Raw genomic sequence first — 18,218 nt, 5'->3', positions numbered from 1 at the left:
CCATTTTAAAGATAAGAAAACCAATAAAGTTAAGTAACTGGCCAAAGTTAGCCAAGGACAAAGCTGGGATTCACTCTGGTACCTGCAAAAAAACGCGTATTTTTTTAAATACACATTTGCCACTGGCCTCTTTCATCAGAATCCACTTGTCTTCAACTCTCATTCCCCCAACCCCACTTAAAGTTTCCAAGGCATATAAGGTTTACTTTCACAAAATCCTTTGTTTATGTGGTCAGAGTGCTTACATTTCCCCTAGACTCCCCAGAAATCAATTTTACCCCCACTTCGCATCATAAGGAACAACAGAAATTTCAAGAACCAGCAACTCCCTCATTTCAGTTAAGAAACTTCACTAGCAACTGAGTTGTTCTTTGAAAAACCACATCCTAAAATATGTTCAGAAAGATCTCTAACGCTAGAGTCATGCACTGCTATGGTTTCAGTCTGTCCTCACCAAATCTTGTTGAAATTTGATCCTCAACATGGTGATGCTGCAAAGTGGAGCCTAGTGGAAGTTGTCTGAGTCATGAGGGTGGATCCCTCATGAATGGCTTGGTGCCATTCTCAAGGCAGTGACTGAGTTCTCATTCTGGCAAGCCCGAGTCATTTCTTGTGGGAATGGATTAGTTCCCTTGAGCGAGGTTGTTATGAAGCCAGGACGTCACTTGGGTTTTGCCTCTCTTTGCACATGTCCACTTCCCCTTCCACCTTCTCCGCCATGTTATGATGCAGCACAAATGCCCTCACCAGACACCAGGGCCACGCCCTTGAACTTCCCAGCCCGTAAAACTGGAAGCTAAATAAACCTCTTTTCTTTATAAACCACCCAGTCTCAGGTAATGTTATAGCAACCCGCAACGAACTAAGACCTCTAGCATGCAAACCTCTATCACATGAAATAATTTCAGCAGCTTCTGACCAAACTGACTGGGAAAATGAGAAGCTAGTGCCTAAAACTGTCAAGAGATTTTCTGCACCCTCCACTCATAACCTTCACACACATGTAAATAAGAGAAAATGACTAGTTGTAGAAGAGAAAACAACTGGTGGGAAGAGGGATAAAACAGGGCAGGCACTGACTAGCAATGTGTTCTAGAAAACTTAGCTTCTGCCTACGCACATCTGGAATCACCATGATGCACCAGCCAACATCTGTCTCATCAAGGGCAGTAGATCTGGTGATCAACTAGTACTTGTCAACCAAGCAAAAATGATCAGCTCAGGCAAGCCCTTCTCCTAGTCCAACCTGCACAAAGCCATTACTGGGCAACAGATCAGCATTCATTTTCACGCTCTACTGTCAGCTGAGGCAAGCTCTGCTGCTCTCTGCATACCTCATTCACTGTTTCTGGAACAAACAAAGCAGAAATAAGAAGGCTACCTTCTCCTGAATCAACCCTAAGATCCAAGGCCACTTTTGAAACAATGAGCACCATATTCACAGAATTTAGCTTAAATTATTCCACAAGAGAGGGGAAAAAAAAAAAAAAAGGTTTACTACCATTGCAACCATCAAAACATAACCCTGCGGTCCCAGACACATTTGTCCTCTAATTAGAACAGAATCCTGTTTTCAGCAATAGATATCTTAGTGGCCAACAGAAGGTACGAATTTAGCTTTTCTCTTTTTAAAGATAAACTTCAACCACCATGACAATATATATACTCAGAATTATCTTGAGGAAGGTATTAACCTTGGATAGCATATCTCGTAAGAAGACACAATATACAAACATGAGATATATTGAAAATACATGCAATGACATCAGTGTCTTGTAAAACATTCTATAACCATTTGAAGAGCATTATCTACTCATTCTGTCAGCCCTCAAACATGACTACTGCTACCAACACACCAAAGATACAGCACAAGGAGGAATGTGGTCCTGCCCTCAAAGAACATAGTCTAATTTGGCTCTGAATCATATGTGGGGAATTCATGTAAATGTATTACATATTACAGCGACCACTTAATGAACATGTACTAAAACAAGGGTGAAGGAATCATCCCCTCAAATCATACATCTGTAATAGTCAAAAGCTAGCCACTCTATTGTGTACAAAGTTCAAGCTTTCACATGTTGTTGTTGTAAAAATTAAAATGTGCACTATTTCTATCATTTATTGGAAATCCATGTGCAAAAATTAGGAGGGCAGCAATATCGTGTAAAAAAACTAAGCAGCAAGGGACCCACCAATAAGGCATCTCCAATATTAATGTACTCAGATCCTACTCCATTAGTCACTGGCTTTCCCCCCTTGTCCCCCCACATCATACCCCTTATTGGGCCATCTGATAACAAGAAAGTGATCAAGAGAACCAGCTCTTAAATGAGCGATTTTTCAAAACACACTTTTGTTTTAATTGAACAAGCTAACAGAAATTCAGATCAACCAGGGAAGTCAACACATGACTGTGCAATATCCAAGCAGCAGGCCATTTGTAAAGCCAGAAAAGGACACAGCCAGGAGAGCTGAGCTTCAGCTTCATAAGCGAGATTGATAGGAAAGAAGTCAAGTCATCAGGCAGCAACGCACCTGTGCGCACTAGTGCATGTGCACACACACCTGGTTACACGTGACCAATCCAGGCAATACAAAACCCCAAACAAGTCCAAAGAAAAAATCTGTCCCTCAGGAAAATCCACCTATGCTTGGGTGGCAAACACCTCCAGGGACCAGCTGAGTATTGTAAATAACCACTATGGGCCAGGTGTGTGCCCCATCCCAAGGGGTAGCACTATTTAATTTCAGGTTAATGTTGTTGCCTAGCAAGAGCATAGGCCCTAGGCTGTTAGACCTTCCTATTGTTCAAGAATAACCCAGACTTTCATGGGAAGCTCTCATGAGGGCCGGGGCTTCCATCTGTTTTGGTCACCATTGTCTCCCCAGTGCCTAGAAACAGTGCCTGGCATGCTCTAGGCACACAGAAACTTGTTGATGGCATGAATGCCAAATGACTGATTTTTAACACATTCTTAATTTTTATTTTATTTTTTTCTTTTAAACACAGTATGGCCAAAAGAACATCTGTAGAATTCCAGATAACCCAAATGCCTGTCCTTTCTCCATTTCTCCTTTCCAGACACAAGATCCGGAAGTAGCTTTGTTTCTCATTTTAGACAAAGACGTCTGCCCCCACCACTCCAATCATAAATCACATTAGATAGTTTTAAAGGCTACACATAATTTTGTTGGCATGAGCAAATCTCCGTTTTGTTTTTTTGTTTTTTTGTTTTTTTACTTGGGTCTCCAGGAGAAATAAGGTTTCATGTTTGAAAAACAACAACAAAAAATAGCTTACAGGCATTCCATTAACCAAGTTCCACTTACCACCTTGTCTGCTACTCCCTCAGGATAATCTGTAGCAAGGTTAGCAAGATAATGGAAGGGTTCTCAATGCTTTAGGAAGCAAACCCTCACAGGAAAAAGTCAACAAGTGCACCTCACAGATCACAGTGCGTCCCGGGCATCTGACTTGCATATTGCAAAAAGACCATAACCCTTCCACTGCCTAGCCTAGAATCAACAATCTCTAAAATTCCAGAAAAAAAATTTAGAAGCCATTTAGTGAAGGGTGAGGAAAACAACCCCAAAGAAATTGAGGGTCTTGCCCAAGATCCCACAGCTGGTTTGGCTGGCTCCCATGGCTAGTTCCAAACTCCAGAGGAAAAATGCAGAATCCAAGCCATCTCTTGCCAAACACAACACCCTCAGACCTTTCCTGAAGTTATGATTCACAGCCTGCTGCCCACACTTAGATGATATACATGGGACAGTAAAAATACCGCATTATTACAAAGTAACCATATTCAAAGCCCCAAACAAAAGTTCTCAAATTACAAAGCAAATCAATTTAGGTAATTTGGAAGAGGAGTAGTATCAAAAAAACTCACCACCAACAAATTCAGTCTCTATCCACAGTTATTATCAGCTTATTCAGAAGCTAAAGTAATTTGCTGAAAGGTCATCTCTTCAACGTAACCAAATAAAATCCTATACTAATTGCATTACGTACTTATTTAATTGTAACAAGTACAGTATTTCACCCAGTGTTTATGGCACTTGCTTATATGGGAAAATAGGGTGAAATACATAAAAAGCTAGATCTTTCAATTGGCCCTCCTGTGCAATTAGGAAAATTAGTTTCCATACGCTCTTCAAAAAAAAAAAAAAAAAAAAACTTTTTTCTATCTGGGAAAAAAAAAAACAAAACCCTGAGCAATGATTAGAGAAACATATTACAATCACCGCCGTGCCCCCCCAACCCCCCACCGCCCCCGCCAACACCCCTACGCCTCACTAGCCCGGTGACCTTGGACCTACCTTCTTCAACTTTAGTTTCTTCACCCTACAGTGGAAATAATCACGGTTTCTACTTCCAGGGATGATTAAAAGCATATAAAATGCTCAAGTATGGGGCAGAGATCACATGTGCCTGGTAAGCGTAGGCTATTATAATTATTATTCCCATTTTATAGATTAAAAGGGTGAGGCCCATTTGCCCAAGGTAAATGATGTAATGAACTAAGAATTTCAACCCAGGTCTCTGGGGTTTTGGTGTGGATTCTGAGTAAGAGATATGTATATCTGAAACTCCCAGATCCCCAGCGCTACCCAATCCCACTTCCACAAGATGTTAGGTAACCACCCATGGGTAACCACCCTTAGCTACCCACGGACAGAGCTAAGCCTTCACGTTTACTAGAGAAACGCTTCTGGAAAAGTGTCATTTTAAAAAACAGGTAGAACTCATAAATAACCACTGCTTTGTAAATAAATCCTTTTCACAATTCTTAAAAAGTTCTCGAGACAACCTTAAAAAGTCAGTAATATTTCCTCACTAATCTAGACTATGCTTGTATGCTTGGTCAATTGCTTATGGCTGTGTCCCCTACCCAAATCATTCCCAATTAATGAGCGGATCTGATTTAAGTGCACTGCAGGATTCATGAGGCAGTAATGGTATGATAACTCAAATACCTCTTAGATGTATATTGTAACTAGTATGAATTCCTCAAAAGTATATCCACTGCATTATACAACACCCTGCTTCACTCACTTAGAAAGATAGTATCACAGACCCAAAAATAAGACCAGTTGTCCTATTTTCTTACATGGAAGTGTTACATATTCCATGAACTATGCTTTCATTTTTTTCTTTTTTAGTTGCTAGAATTCAGCAGCCAACTGTGTCACTTTGCTACTCCCCAAAAATAGCTAAACTGAGTAGTTTAAAATCACATTTTGTTGTTTGGCCAGAAAAATATCATGCTGATTTCAGTCTGCAAAAAGAAAAAAGAAAAGATTAGAGGGCACGAGGTGTGCATGAGTGTTTGGTTCTCTCTCATATGCTCTGTAGCTCTGAATCCATGAAAATATAGAGACAGGACATGAATGTGTTCAAGTGTTACACAAGTGTAAAACAAAAGCAAACACCCAACTACTGTTTGCTTCCCATCAGTGGAGCCAAAGTGAATCCCAGTAATGAGTAACCTATTTTCCTCCATTACCACACCGTCCATAAGGCCTGAGAAGAGGAATTAACATCTCAGGATGCAGGACCAGACGATTCTTTCTACACAGGGATTTGGAAGATTCATCAGACACATTTTAAGCCCGCAGAAAGCATTTTTCCCACTCTAAGCTGAGAAAGCAGAGACCTCCTTTGCAATGTGGGCAATCTCAGACTTCATGAGGGCTTTCTCATTTCTTTAAACTTCAAAATGTAACCTGTTAGTAATCTTACATAGGATGTCCTCATGCTGATCCCCACTCCTCCTCACCCTCAACAGCAAAGACAGATACAAAAACCCATCACATATGTTTACACCATTTTTTTAAAAAGTTGTCTATACATACAGTCGTCCTTTTCAATTCCACTGTCCTCCTTCCATACACTCCTATCCAAATCTCTTAAGAACACATAAAATAAAAACGGCAGCCACGAGCAATGGCTCAGGCCTGTAATCCTAGCGCTTTGGGAAGTTGAGGTAGGAGGATCACTTGAGGTCAGGAGTTTAAGACCAGCCTGGGCAACACAGGGAGAGCCCCTGTCTCTACAAAAATAAACCTATAAAACGTTTGATTTAAAAAAATGGCTATTGAGCACTTACTATTTACCATGCATAGCGCTAAGTCCTTATATGCATTCTCATTCCAGCCTCACAAAGACTCTAGGAGTCAGGCTTCTATCACCACCCCATTTCACAGAGGAAGAAAAAAATTAGGCACAGAGAGGGTATGTAACTTTTCCAAGGTAGCACAGCTAGCAATGGCAGAGGTAGGCTGACTCCAGAGGCCATATTCTTACCTACTTTGCTATATTCTGTATAACTCTCAATAGCTACCTAGTTTAGAAAACAAATAAAAAAGCATTAACAAGTTCCAGGATCCTAAAAGATTTCTTCCAGCTACATGCTGACAAAACAGTATGGTTAACTCTCACCAACTGGCTGACACACATCAAAGTTTTCATTCAATATGTAAGTTACCTCCCTCCCCACATCCACCCCAAGTACAAGTGAAACACAACCCAATTCTGTTTGGGAGGTTTCCAAAAGAGAAACCAGGCACATATAGAAACCTCATCACCTGTCATTCCTCTTCCTATCCCTGGAAGCACTTAAAACAAAATTTTTTTTTTTTTTTTGAGACGGAGTCTTGCTCTGTCACCCAGGCTGCAGTGCAGTAGTGCCATCTCAACTCACTGCAACCTCCGCCTCCTGGGTTCAAGCGATTCTCCCACCTCAGCCTCCCAAGTAGCTGTGACTACAGGTACGCACCACCACGCCCAGCTAATTTTTGTATTTGTAGTAGAGATGGGGTTTCACTATGTTGGCCAGGATGGTCTTGATCTCTTGACCTCATGTTCCACCCGCCTCAGCCTCCCAAAGTGCTGGGATTACAGGCATGAGCCACTGCACCTGACCAAAAACAAAAATTTTTTAATAGTTGTATTAAGGGCTGCAATCATAAAACCTTGGGCCTGCATAGATCCAGCAAGCTATCTCACACAGAATATATTTTTCTGTCAAAATACCAAATATCTTGCTACAAATGATACCAAGTAAAATGGTCCCTCCAATTATAGTTGTCCCAATAGGAGGGGACAATCACTCAAGAAGCCCTCTAGCTACTTAAAGCAATCTTGCACAGCCATCACTTACGCCTAACAATCCTTTTCGCACTGAGTAAACCACAAATTTATCTGTTCTACATCTCAATCATCACAGACTTTCCTGAAAGTGAAATTTACCTATATTACTTTAAGACATTTTTTAAAGAGCCATTAACAATCCTGAGTTCTTAGAAATTTGCAACAGGCAAATTGTAGGGAAAAGCAACGGGAAGTAAATACAGGTTTCTGGAATATACTTATCCTTTTTATTGATTTTGTTGGTTACAACTCCACATAAACACAATACCAAAAATAAGTCAAAGCAAAGTCCGTATCAGATAACTCTTTTTTACACAAGTACAGTTGATTTTTTAAGTGCACAGAACGTTGCCCTAGTCCTGGATGTAGTTCGTTTCCAAGCAAGATGGTTGGGCCCATTTCTCAGACTGGCAAATGGACTTTGGTTTTTTTTTTTTTTTTTTTTTTGGAGACAGGGTCTCACTGTGTCTCACTCACTCAAGCTAGAGTGCAGTGGCATGATCACAGTACACTGCGGCCTCAACCTCATGGGCTCAAGCAGTCCTCCCACCTTAGTCTCCCAAGTAGTGGGGACTAAAGAGTGCCCCCAGCTAATTAGTGTTTTATTATTTGTAGAGGCAGGGTCTCCCTATGTTGCCCTGGCTGGTCTCGAACTCCTGGGCTCAAGCGACCCTACTGCCTCCCAAAGCACTGTGATTATAGGAGTGAGCCACAGTGCCCAGCCTTATCTTTTAATCATTTGCACAGGCAACCTCATTCTGGGACAAATTCAGTGACTATTGCCAAATCCCAAAAGAAGCCCTCACAGAGCAGGCTCTTCTCAGCCCCTCCTGAGCCACTCCCTCATCAGTGGCTGCTTAACCTAGATCAAGCTCAGGTGGAGAACTAAAGGTGGGGAGCAGTGTACTTCTTGGCTTCCATATTAATAAAACAGCCCATTTTATTCTCTAAACAGGATACAGCCAAAAACAATTTGAGGGACCACCATCAACATCTAACAGAGGTCAACTTTGAACCAAAGCAAACAAAGGGCTAATTTCAGGGCATCAAGTGCTTTAGAGGCAACTTCAGATGCCCTAAATTTTTCCCATAAACTCCGGGTTATGGAATGTGACCACATGAAATGTAACCCAGGATGACAGTATTAATTACAATTGTTTAAATCTCTTAATTCAGAATGTACACATATTGTAATCTTCATCCTGCCTAGAAATGGCATTTCATTGTCACATGCTGAATGGAAATCCAGATTTAAAAAGAACAAACAACGTTTCACTGTAAAAGCAAAGTGTTAAAGCAACAGCCCAGTAGAAATGTAATCCCAGCACTTCGGGAGGCCAAGGTGGGCAGATCACCTGAGGTCGAGTTCAAGACCACCCTGGCCAACATGGCGAAACCCTGTCTCTACAAAAATACAAAAATTAGCTGGGCATAGTAGCACGCGCCTGTAGATCCAGCTACTCAGGAGGCTGAGGCAGGAGAATCGCTTGAACCTGGGAAGCAGAGGTTACAATGAGCTAGGATCTCACTACTACACTCCAGCCTGGGTGACAAAGTGAGACTCCACCTCAAAAAAAGAAAAGAAGTCTCCAGGAAAAGGAAGGGAGGCAAGGGAGTAGGAGAGGCTCCCGAATAACTACTCTAGGGCATTTTAAGTGATCTCAGGTGAATGCCAAGAAAATTACTTTCAATCGGCACACAGGAATATGACTGATTCTACTTTGCTAACTTGGGAGCAGTTTAGAATAGAAAGGCAAATCTGATAGGGCTGTTTGTTTTGCTGCATTAAATCGTCAGCATGCCCTGGATTGCTTCATGTAAACAACAACATAATCTTTTATTCAGTGAAAACAGATCCATAATTAAGGGGAAATGCTCAAAGCTTCACTATGGAGTAGTGAGTTTTCCCACATCAGCCAACCTTTCCTATGACCTTTCTTCTTCCAGCAACAGCAGCAACTTCCCCTATTTCCAACAGGCCCTGTGTATGCCTATCTTTATTAGTGCTGTAACTCCATCAACCCTCAAATGTGAACACTGTTTAGAAGGAAACATCAAAAATTTTATTCCATAACTGTGTCAAAGGAACCCAGTTTAGAGACTCGGTAAAGATTCTTCATTTTCAAACATGATACATGAGGGAGAGTGAAAAAAACCCTGTACAAGCTCACACCCTGTAAAGAGAAAGACTGCTGACTTCCAAATATTACTTTTGCCTTTTCCTAAGTCCACAAGGGATGCCCATCAGAACTAAAGCCCGCACATGCAAATAAGAGACAGCTTAGAGGGAGATTCATGATTCACCCGATGTTAATGACGGAGCCTCCAATTCTGACACATCCAAGGTACACAGCTGAGCTTATCCATCTGAAGTGTTTCCAATGACAGCATCCTAGATGTAATGTAATTACAATACAAAACATATCAAAACCAGAGTTTCACTCTGAGGGCCGAAAGACAAAAATCAATTTTAAAAAAAAATCTGCTGAATAGCCTGACAACGTAAAATAGATAAAAGGTTAACCCTCTCAAGTAACACATTTTATATTGTGTCAGAGGCGATTAAATTCCCAGTGATTGGAGATATGTATCAGTTTGAATGAACTATGTGTAGGATTTGCTTTAAAATAATAAGGTGTTGCCGGGCGCGGTGGCTCAAGCCTGTAATCCCAGCACTTTGGGAGGTCGAGACGGGCGGATCACGAGGTCAGGAGTTCGAGACCATCCTGGCTAACACGGTGAAACCCCGTCTCTACTAAAAAATACAAAAAACTAGCCGGGCGAGGTGGCGGGCGCCTGTAGTCCCGGCTACTCGGGAGGCTGAGGCAGGAGAATGGCGTAAAAACCCGGGAGGCAGAGCTTGCAGTGAGCTGAGATCCGGCCACTGCACTCCAGCCTGGGCGACACAGCGAGACTCCGTCTCAAAAAATAAAATAAAATAAAATAAAATAAAATAATAAGGTGTTGGGGAGGAAGACATGAAAGATTGAGTTGTGAGTGTTGAAGTTGGGTGGGGGATCCATTATATTTTGCTATTTTTGTAAATATTTCTGCAGTGCTTTATAAAGATATATAAAAACGTAATATGCGTAATACCATGTTTGGTAACACTCTTGGCTTTGCACTTGGAAAGGATCGCTTAAAGCATTATTAACGCTGAATGGATCCCAAACCTGCCACACTGCTGTTCAAAGACTAAAATCCACTGTTTCCAATCCACTGGGAAAAAGATCATGCCAGGGCTGTGTTTCCAAAACCCTGCCCCAACTACAACTAACCCGTACATCCTAAACAGGAGCTGAAAACTCAAATGCAACTGAAGAGTTATGCTGAGTTATGATTCTGAGAGGAAACAAACAAAAATACTAAGTAACAAAGGATTTTGGCTAAGACCTCACAAGGAGGACCCTACTCCAAAACAGAAGCATTTTTATCCCTCGTGTCAAACAGATAAAGGCTTTCGAGGTTATAGCAGGCAAGAAGTGGGGGTCCCAAGGCGAACTCCAGCCCCCACCGGGTTTGGAGAAAGACCGGGGCAGCATCGCCAGGCCGAGGCCGCCTCCTCGCGCCAAGGCGCGTCAGCAGCCCCAGAGCCTCGTCAGCAGCCCCAGAGCCTCGGAACCCGGGCACGCGCTCCCCATCCCTGCGGCCTGGAAGTGGCCGAGGCCGACCAATGTGGAGGTGGCAGGAGCCCCACCAGTGGCTCGGGGGCGCCCCCTGAGGTCCAGCGGCGCCGCGGCAACCTCGGAAAACGGAAAGCCAGCTTCTCCCAAAGCTCTGATATTTTTTAACTTTGCCGTGCTCCAAAGCCTGCTGCTCCCTCTCTCGGGCTGCACTTTTCCAAACCAAACCGCCCTCTTCCCTACGCCTCCCACCACTGTCCTTTCCCTTTCCGACACCCCTCGGCTCCCGGACCAGGAAAGGGGCTATTTACCTCGCAGCGTGGGCGCGAAAAGAAAATGAGAAGACGAAAATGGTCCAAGCCCCACGAAAGCACGCTCCCTGGCAGTCCCATTTTGGATCTCAAGCTTCCTCAAACACCAGGGAAAAGAAAACCACAGTCAGCCCACTGACTGCATCCCCGAGCGCAAGGACAGAAGTGGAATTGGAAATTCCTCTAATTTGCAAGTCTGTCCTCCACGGCCTCCCATTGCACCCATTAAAGAGTGGCCCTCACAAAGCTCAACCCGTGTGCACCTGAGCCCGCTCAACCGGCAAGTCCGTGGTAAAGCAGGGGAGACTAGCAGGGGGAGATGATTAACCCAAATAGTGAGCAGTAGTCTTTAAGTGAATGAAGGCAGCTGTTTCTAACGGGAGGTGTCCCCATGGCCTACACTACCGTAGAGGGAGGACTCCAGTGGGCAAACCCCAGGCCCCAGGGTGAGTGTGGACTGCGTTTCTGGGCTGGAGCTCCGTGCCGCTCCGCAGGCAGGAGGATGCGCAGAGAGAAAAGAGGGTGCAGAAGACAAGACGGTGCTTTGCCTTTCTGCCCCTCGAGGCCATCCCCGACTCTGCAAAGGGGGCATTCGCTGCCAGTCCCCCGAGAGGGATCCCCGAGAGCGACGAGGGCTCCCGCGCCCTGCTCCACGGCGCACGACGGGACTAAGGGACCCGCTGCACCAAAAACGGGCGCTCCAGCCGCCCGGGGACAGGCGACTGTAACCAAGCAGAGCGGAGACCTCGAGGCACGTTCCTCTTTTTCTTGATTCAGATAACCTCCACCTCCGGGTATCCAGGAGCTGACGAATGAGAGGACAGAAAAACGGGGAATTCTCTGTCCTTAGGGGAGCGAGGGATGAAAAGCCAATCGCCCCCTTTCTTCCAGACCTTCCCCGGGCTAGGGCAGGACTTGGCCTCCACCCCCAGGGAGGGAGCAGGACAGCTACGAGGGAGTTCGGGGCTGCTGCCCAGGGGACCTGCAAGAGAGGAGAGGGAGGCAGCTGGCCTCTGCCCTCCCCAGAGGAGAGAAGAGGGGGCTTGCCAGCTGAGGGCTGGAAGTGGAGGGTCGCCGAGCCTCACACCGTTACGTGCGGTGATTTATTCTCGTTATCAATGGCCAATATTGTTCCTGTCTTAACCTGGCCAGAAAGGGGCGGCTCTGGGTCTGCCAGCCGCGAACAGCCTGCAAAAGGGCAAAGATGAAGGTAGGCAAGGCGCGCGAGACAGGAAAAAATCCGCCCAAGCGCGAACTGCAACCCGGCCGCCGACCCGCCCCCGCCCCCTCCCCGCGTCCAGACCCCGGCAATCCAATCGAGCAGAGCAGCGGAGGGAAGGGGCCACGGTCGGGGCTAGGGGAGACACGGATCTCCCCTAGTCGCCTGCGCCCTGCCCTCTCACTGCACCCAAGGAGGCTGCCTCACGCCGGCACCGAAGGGCTGCCCGCGCCCCAGCCCCGAGAACGGGGGAGGGCGCCCCCGACCCCAGAACGCAGGCTGCTCCCCACATCTTCAGTCCTCCGCGGCCAGCCTCCGACTTCCATTCCCCGAAACCTAGCCTTCCCAAAGGGGTGGAGAACAGCAAAGCAAACCCCCACCTTCTGAGCTCCTTCAATACCCGCCAGAGCGAGGGGGCTCATCCCGGGTCCCCCAAAACCCACAGAAGCATCCTTTCCATGGCCTCAGTCTCCCCAACCGCCCCACAACTCGAATTCTCCCGATCGGCGACGAGTCAGCAAAGGAAATACCCCTTCCTCCCGATTCCAGCTCCCCAGGCCCCCCAAAACGGAACGGGAGCAGATCCCCGCGTCCCCCAGCCCCTCCCCGGCCGGCCCCTGCCTCCACCTTCCTCGACCACCAGCCAGCCTCCCTAAACAGCGCCCAAGCCAGCGGAGCAGATCCTTCTCTACTCCCCGGGCGCCGGGCCACCCTCCACCCTCTCCAGGGTCTCCCGGACGGGCGCCGGAGGTCCGCGCCCAGGCGACAACTCTGCATCCCCAACGCGCGCCGGCCGGGGCCGCGTCCCCTCGGCGGCCGGCACTCACCGGGGAAGCACACGACATAATGGAGCACGGAACTGGTGATTTTCAGGAACAAAATCCACCAACACGGTTCCAGTAACCTCCGCATGTCCGAAAACGCACATCGAAAAGAGGAAAGCAGGGGGATAAACTTGTTGAATAAGTTCTTGCCTCCGTGCGAGCCTCCGCTAAGCCGGGGCGCTTCCCCGGCTCGCCCGCTCCACGGGCCCCCCGCGCTCGGCGGCCCGAGTCCCCTTGGAATCCGGGAAGCCGCCGAGCGCCCCCCGGAAAATCTCAAAAAGTGACCGGGAACGCAGAGCCACGCTGGGGACGATCCTCTCGGCGGAGAAGGGCTGCTTTCCGTTCAAAAAGGAGAGAGCCGAGCGGACAGGGCGCGGAGTCGGCGGCCGGCGGCGATGCCCCGGGCCCGGGGCAGGCAGGGACCGCAGGCGGCGGCGGCGGCGGCGAGCAGCCGAGGATCCCCAACTTGAGTCGGCAGCGCAGCACAGCCCGAGAGCCGGCGGGCGGCGGCGGGGCTGAGCGCGGCGCGGCGTCTCCGGGCTTCAGGCAGGCAGCTCCTTCCAGGGCCCCGGGAAGGAAGGAGGCATGTTTGCGAGAGGGGAGGGGAGGGGAGAGGCGGGGGGAGCGGAGAGCCCCCCAAAATAGAAACGGCCGGAGGAAACGGAGGAAAACACAAAGGATCTCAGAGGGGCGCTGGGGCGAGGGCGCCTTCAGTCCATGCTCCTGAAAGTTGTGGCTCCGGCGCAGGCTTGGGAGGAACGAAGAGCGCGGGGCTGGAAACTGGCCATGCCTCCATACAGGAAGTAACATGTGAGCATGGATCCTGGCAGAGACTTTAAAGCCGGCGAGCGAACGAGCGAGCGAGCAGGGGGCGCGCGGTGGTGGCGGGGGCGCGCAGCCCGGGCCAGCTGGCGGGCGCGCGCTCTCCGCGCTCTTAAAGCAGCCGCGCTCGGCTCCCGCCTAGCACGGGGTCCCTCGGCTCCGCTCTCTCCGCGCGGCACCGGTGGCTGCGGCCTCTACTGGGACAGTTTGAGGACTGGGGGCGATTGTAGCCCGTGCTCGGAGAGAGGAGGGAGGCTGCCTTCTGGAGCCGGCGTGTCTTTTGCAGGATTCCCGTTGTTTGAGCTCTTAAAAGACGCCGCACGTTTCTCGGGTTTGGCGAGATCCCCCGTCCGCGTAGCTCGCGGATCCCGGGCCCCTGGCCCGGGCGCGGGGAAAGGCGGAGGGCGGACAGCTGCCTTTTTAAAGCGATGGGGTTTCCTGTTCGGCTTCACCTCCTGGCAGTTGCCGCGGTGGGGCTCACCCGTCCGCGGCCCCTGTTCGCGCCTCCAACACAGCGCATTCCCCCGCCGGGAAACAAAGCCGAGCGGCCTTTGCACTCCTGCTACGTTGAGATTTAATTTTTTTTTTTTTTCCTTTTCAGGCTTTCATTGGCCCAGTCCAAGGCTGGGGAAAGTGGGGGAGGGGAGGAATATCGAACCCAGGATTGCGAAATCTAGCCCTTCCGAGCCCCACATCTCCTTTCTCCGCGCCACGATGGATCGGTGGCGGAGTTTCCCCAACTCGCAGCTTCTCTGGAGAAGGTTCCCGCACCCCGGCTTAGCCGCGGGGAGAGCGCAGGAAGTGCGCCTCTTACCCCCTGCAGGGTGAAAGCATTGCCGCGGGGCTGTACTGATTTCCTGGCAGCCACCCGGGGAGCTGCTGCTTCTTTAGCAATCCGGGAGAGGCGTCCGGGGGAAATGGGAGGACTAGGCTTATCTGTAATGAGTTTTGTCCCTTCGCTCTCGGTCAGAAGATCTTTATCGCTTAGACTTCTAAGCGCCCTATTTTACATTACGCTGGGGCTAAAAGTGGGGGAGGCGGGCTTTTGATTAAATGTGTAACTGAGCCAAGGTAATTAGCCGTTTGAAAATTTTTGCCTAGTTTTTCTGCCCGTGTTTCAAAGCGATCTTGACGTGGGATTGTTTTGTTTTCTGACGGAGTCTCGCTCCGTCGCCCAGGTTGGAATCCAGTGGCTCGATCTCGGGTCACTGCTACCTTCGCCTCCCGGGTTCAGGCGACTCTCCTGCCTCAGCCTCCCGAGTAGCTGGGACTACAGGCGCCCGCCACCATGCCCGACTATTTTTGTTGTTGTTGTTGTTTTGTTGGTTTGTTTGTTTTGGTAGAGACGGGGTTTCACCATATTGGCCAGGCTGGTCTCGAACTCCTGACGTTGTGATCCGCCTGCCTCAGTCTCCCGAAGTGCTGAGATTAAGGCGTGAGCCACCGCGCACGGCTCTTGACGTGTTTTAAACGTGTCCCTGCTGTTTTATCCCAACACGGCAGGGTCCTCCACCCACCCGAACATCCCAACCGGATGCTAGGTTTTCAAATAATGTACAGATGGCTGGAGATCCTCCCGCTCGATGTGATTAGGGAAGCGGTTTCACACCCACACTTCCAAAAGAAAAACCTTTGAAAAGTTACGTTTGGGATTACAAACTAATAAAAGCCAGGAAGTTCCTGGGGAGGGCCCTAGCTCTATCTTTAGCAGAACAAGGGTGAACACCCTCCCCCAGGGTGGGGAATGAGTGGAGTTTGTTTGTTTTGGAATGTAGTCCTTCCTGGTTTTATTGGAATCCTGACTTCTTTATAAAAGATGGCGAGGGCCATTTTTCTTGTAAGTGTTGTATTGAGGGATATTCGTTCCTAAGTTAGATTACCCCAGCATCCCTGACTACCTTCTTAATGTCGAGTGATAAAATGGGAAAAACTCGTGGAACACTTGTGTCAGCGTCCTCAGGTGACTTTCCTCCTCTGAAATGGACAGTAAAAACTCTCCTTTGTGGAATGCTTACTGTCTACCAGGCATTGTGCTGAATTCATGCCATAAACTGCTTACTCATTCAACAAATGTATTGAGCACCTACTGTTTGAGGGACACACTGGGAACACAGCCTCGAACAAAAAGGGCAAGCCCCCAGGCCTTATGGGAGCATACCTTCCTAAGTCCATGCTCCGTTCTCTCATGGAGTCCTTACGATACTGCCAGCTGTGAGAATTATTTTCCCCATTTAATAGACAAGGAAACATGCTCAGAAGAGTACAATGATGGATCCTCAGCTAGTGGGCAGCAGAGCTGAGATTCTCAACCCAGATGTGTTTGCCTCCACAGCAGTGAAAAGGCAACAGAATTACGCCTTCAGAAGGCACCAAAATGTGGAATGTAAAGAAAGAGCTTCAGAGTCGGGGAAAACCTCACAAGGGTTTGAAAAGTGAATTACCACTACCTTAGTAGTGTAGGAGGCCCCATGCTAAAACTTCACATGAAATTCGGTATGGACTGGTGACTGTCTTAGGACCCCAGGCTGAAGTTTACCCCCAAACTACCCTTGGAAGCACAACCCAGGCCCCACCAGTTCCTACAAAAGATAACATTTTGCAAACATACCTCACAGATGCCTTTTCATTTATTCTGCAACCAGTTACAGAACAATTCATACACATTAGACACTTTCAAGTGCTAGTCACACAATAATGACCTAGCAGTATCCCTGCCATGCTCCAGCCTGCTAATTACAATCCTAACCCAGGTGATATGGGGGCTCTATGATACCGTGAGCAAGTTGGTGTGAAAACCCTGGGAGTGCCAAAGGAGAGAGAGCCTAACTACCCTGATGGAAGATAAAAAGGCTACAAAGAGAAGATGCTGACATTAGTAATACATGACCCTCAAATTTAGCAGCTTAAAAAAATACATACTTATTGCCTGTCACTTTTAGAGGTGAGAAGCTGGGGCACGGCATGGCTGGGTCCTCTGCTCAAGGTTTCATCAGGCTGAAATCAAGGGGTGGCCAGGCTTTCTCATCTGGAGCTCGGGCTCCTCCTTCAAGCACATTCAGATTATTGACAGAATTCAGATCCTTGTGGTTGTAGGACTGAGATTACTATTTTCTTGTTGGCTGTGGGCCAAGGGCTGCTTTCAACTAGTGGTCTAAGCGCACGGCCCCCTCACAACATGGCAGCTTACTCCTTGAAAGTCAGCAGGAGAATCCTCCTACAGGATTCTAGAGAGTGACTGTTTCATCACTTTTGCTGTATAATGTAACCTAGTCAAGGGAGTGGCTATCCTGTCATGTTCACAGGTCCCACCCATTTCAAGAAGAAGGAATTATATACCAAGCGTTGGTGATCTTGGGGACCATGTTAGAATCCTGCCTACCATACTGCTGGTGACCTGTTTTGAATATAGACTGCAGGTTAAAGGCAGTAGCTTTCAAGCCAGTCTAGTTAGATTCTGATGCTACTCATATATGCATGACCATAGGCAACTTAATCACTTTATGCCTTGGCTTCCTCATTTGTAAAGTAGGAATACTATAATAACCGTACTTCTTCCTAAATAGAGAAGAATAAGAGGAATTAATATACATAAACTATTCAGAACAGTGCTAGGCACCTAATAGGCATTTAATAAATATAAGCTATTACTGTTATCTGTTTACCCAGCCTATGTAATAAGAAGTGAACATCTGTTATTTTCTTTTTTCTTTTCTTTTTTTTTTTTTTGAGATGGAGTCTCGCTCTGTCGCCCAGGCTGGAGTGCAGTGGCCGGATCTCAGCTCACTGCAAGCTCCACCTCCTGGGTTTACGCCATTCTCCTGCCTCAGCCTCCTGAGTAGCTGGGACTATAGGTGCCCGCCACCTCACCCGGCTAGTTTTTTGTATTTTTTAGTAGAGACGGGGTTTCACCGTGTTAGCCAGGATGGTCTCGATCACCTGACCTTATGATCCACCCGTCTCGGCCTCCCAAAGTGCTGGGATTACAGGCTTGAGCCACTGCGCCCGGCCCATTTCTTTTCTTCTAGTAATAGTGGCCCAGTTTTCCTTTGTGCCAGTCTCCCCAGATGGTCTTGTTGAACCTAACCCTTTCTTCCCCTACCCCTACCTTCACCTCTCCACCTCACTGGCTCAGATGGACACGTGCCCTAGTCCTGACCAAATGGAGCATTTCATCCCTCTGGCCTGACTGGCCCAGGGATGGGAACATGTTTCTAGTAGGTCCAATGAAAGTCAAACTTCCTTTTAGGTTTGCCAGGCCAG

The 18,218-nt window shown here is 47.7% G+C and overlaps 1 protein-coding gene across 2 annotated transcripts in view; it reads right to left on the bottom strand.

Moving 5' to 3' along the window:
- The window catches only part of PTPRG (protein tyrosine phosphatase receptor type G), a 745,156-nt gene extending 731,790 nt beyond the window's left edge, over nt 1–13,366 (bottom strand). For both annotated transcript variants that reach the window (XM_050781197.1, XM_050781198.1), the window contains exon 1: nt 13,140–13,366. In XM_050781197.1, the coding sequence (XP_050637154.1) occupies nt 13,140–13,224 (85 nt within the window). In that variant the 5' untranslated portion in view covers nt 13,225–13,366. The remainder of the gene's footprint in view (nt 1–13,139) is intronic.
- Nucleotides 13,367–18,218: the final 4,852 nt, after the last annotated feature.

The sequence above is a fragment of the Macaca thibetana genome, chromosome 2, assembly GCF_024542745.1.
Source record: "Macaca thibetana thibetana isolate TM-01 chromosome 2, ASM2454274v1, whole genome shotgun sequence".
NCBI classification, from domain to species: domain Eukaryota; kingdom Metazoa; phylum Chordata; class Mammalia; order Primates; family Cercopithecidae; genus Macaca; species Macaca thibetana.
This window is presented reverse-complemented; position numbering and strand designations above follow the sequence as displayed.